Source organism: Rhincodon typus, unplaced genomic scaffold (assembly GCF_021869965.1).
Source record: "Rhincodon typus isolate 14 unplaced genomic scaffold, sRhiTyp1.1 hic_rhity00007895, whole genome shotgun sequence".
NCBI classification, from domain to species: domain Eukaryota; kingdom Metazoa; phylum Chordata; class Chondrichthyes; order Orectolobiformes; family Rhincodontidae; genus Rhincodon; species Rhincodon typus.
This window is the reverse complement of record NW_025973533.1, coordinates 1-1559: the sequence shown is the minus strand read 5'-3', so window position 1 is coordinate 1559 and position 1559 is coordinate 1. Positions and strand designations below refer to the sequence as shown.

General features: G+C 53.8%; 1 protein-coding gene across 1 annotated transcript in view; it reads right to left on the bottom strand.

Moving 5' to 3' along the window:
- Positions 1-1010, bottom strand: part of LOC109926499 (RING finger protein 112-like) — a gene marked incomplete at both ends in the record, with an annotated part of 8123 nt that extends 7113 nt beyond the window's left edge. The window contains one exon of the mRNA XM_048594300.1: positions 978-1010. Within this exon, the coding sequence (XP_048450257.1) occupies positions 978-1010 (33 nt within the window). The remainder of the gene's footprint in view (positions 1-977) is intronic.
- Between the last annotated feature and the right edge of the window lie 549 nt (positions 1011-1559).

Here is a 1559-nt window from a genome sequence, read left to right as displayed (position 1 = left end):
TTACCATCACTGAATTCCCCCTTCTCCTCCACTACCAACATCCTGGGAGTTCCCATTGAGAGAGAATCTAACCATCACCACCCCAGCCCCTTGATGTTCAATGATGTTCCCATCACTGAATTCTTCCCCCCCCCCCCACCACTATCAACAACCTGGGGGTCCCCATTGAGCAGAAACTGACCCGGGACCCCAGCCCCATATCAATCCTGTGGCTACAGGAGTGGGTCAGAGGCTGGGAATCCTGCAGCGAGCAACTCCCGTCCTGACATTCGGGAAGCTTGACACTGTCCCAGGACAAAGCAACCCCTCCGTCCCCCCGGCACTGCACCATTCCCCATTGGACTGGAGTTTGTCGGACAGATCCATGGGCTCTCTCCAAGGGGCCGGGGATTGCGAGACTGGGGCTTTTGTCTGTCACTTTTGGGCTGTGATCCCAAGCCGAGGCCAGACGCACACATGTGCGGCATTCCAACTGGGAACGACATTGCTCATCCCCTCGGTGTCAAACTCTCGGATCTTCCTCCGTAATGGCACGGTGTGGGATGGATGGGTGGCTCTGCTACAGGCCAAGTTGGCAGCAGACTCCAGATTTCTCTATTATTTTCGGGGGTGGGGGGGAGGGGTGGGTGCTGTTAGGGATTGGGCAGTAAAAAGATTAAGGAAAGCTAAATGCAGCAAAGCAAAAAAAAACAAACTGCATGAAAGCGTGAGGCAGAGAGAGGGCTAGATACGGCGACAGAGGAAGAGAATACAGAAGTTGTGAGAGGGTCGGAGGGAGAGGAGAAGTGAGACACAGCCACCGAGAACGAGACAAAGTGAAACCCTGCCCCTTTAACCCTGGGTCATTGTACCTGACTGTCTCTCACACACAAACAAGAGAAGGCAGGAACTGCAGAACAGTCAGGGTAACCTGGACTGGCAGCAAGGGGGCAGGAAGAGGGTCCTGGGCACATCCAGCCTTGGGATGTCCCACTCACCGTCTGTCTGAGTTCTCTCCAGGAGTGAGAATACTCAAATGACGCAGGATGAATTGAGGTGTAGGTGTGGCTCAGTAACTGACACCTATTTCACTTTCAACACTTAGCAGATTTCAGTGGCAACAGAAGCATCCATGCCCCACATACCTCACACAGCTCCCTGCTCCTGCTCATGGGGCCCATTCATTCCTCCCGACAGGGCCCTCCACCACGGTACCCATCCCAATAGAGCCCAGTCCCAGCAGATCCATTCCTACATTACCCATAGCTCCTTAGCATTTCCCGTATCCATATCCACCCAATATACTCCGTGTCTGAAAACTCAGCCCGAAAGCATCCATGGTCCCTCAGTCGATATTCCTCATATCCGTGTCCACTTAGGGGCAGTTTGTCCCTGTGGGCAAGTGGAAAGAGGGTAAGTGACTGAGACAGCCCATCACATGGTCTCCATCTCTGTGAACAAGACCGTGAGCTCCTTGCGTTCGTGACTTGGGGGGAGAGTGTGGGGTAGTAGACAGGAGACGGGCTGAAGAACACAGTATATAATGGAGAAGCGAAGCTGGGAGCAGGGCTGTCTTTCCA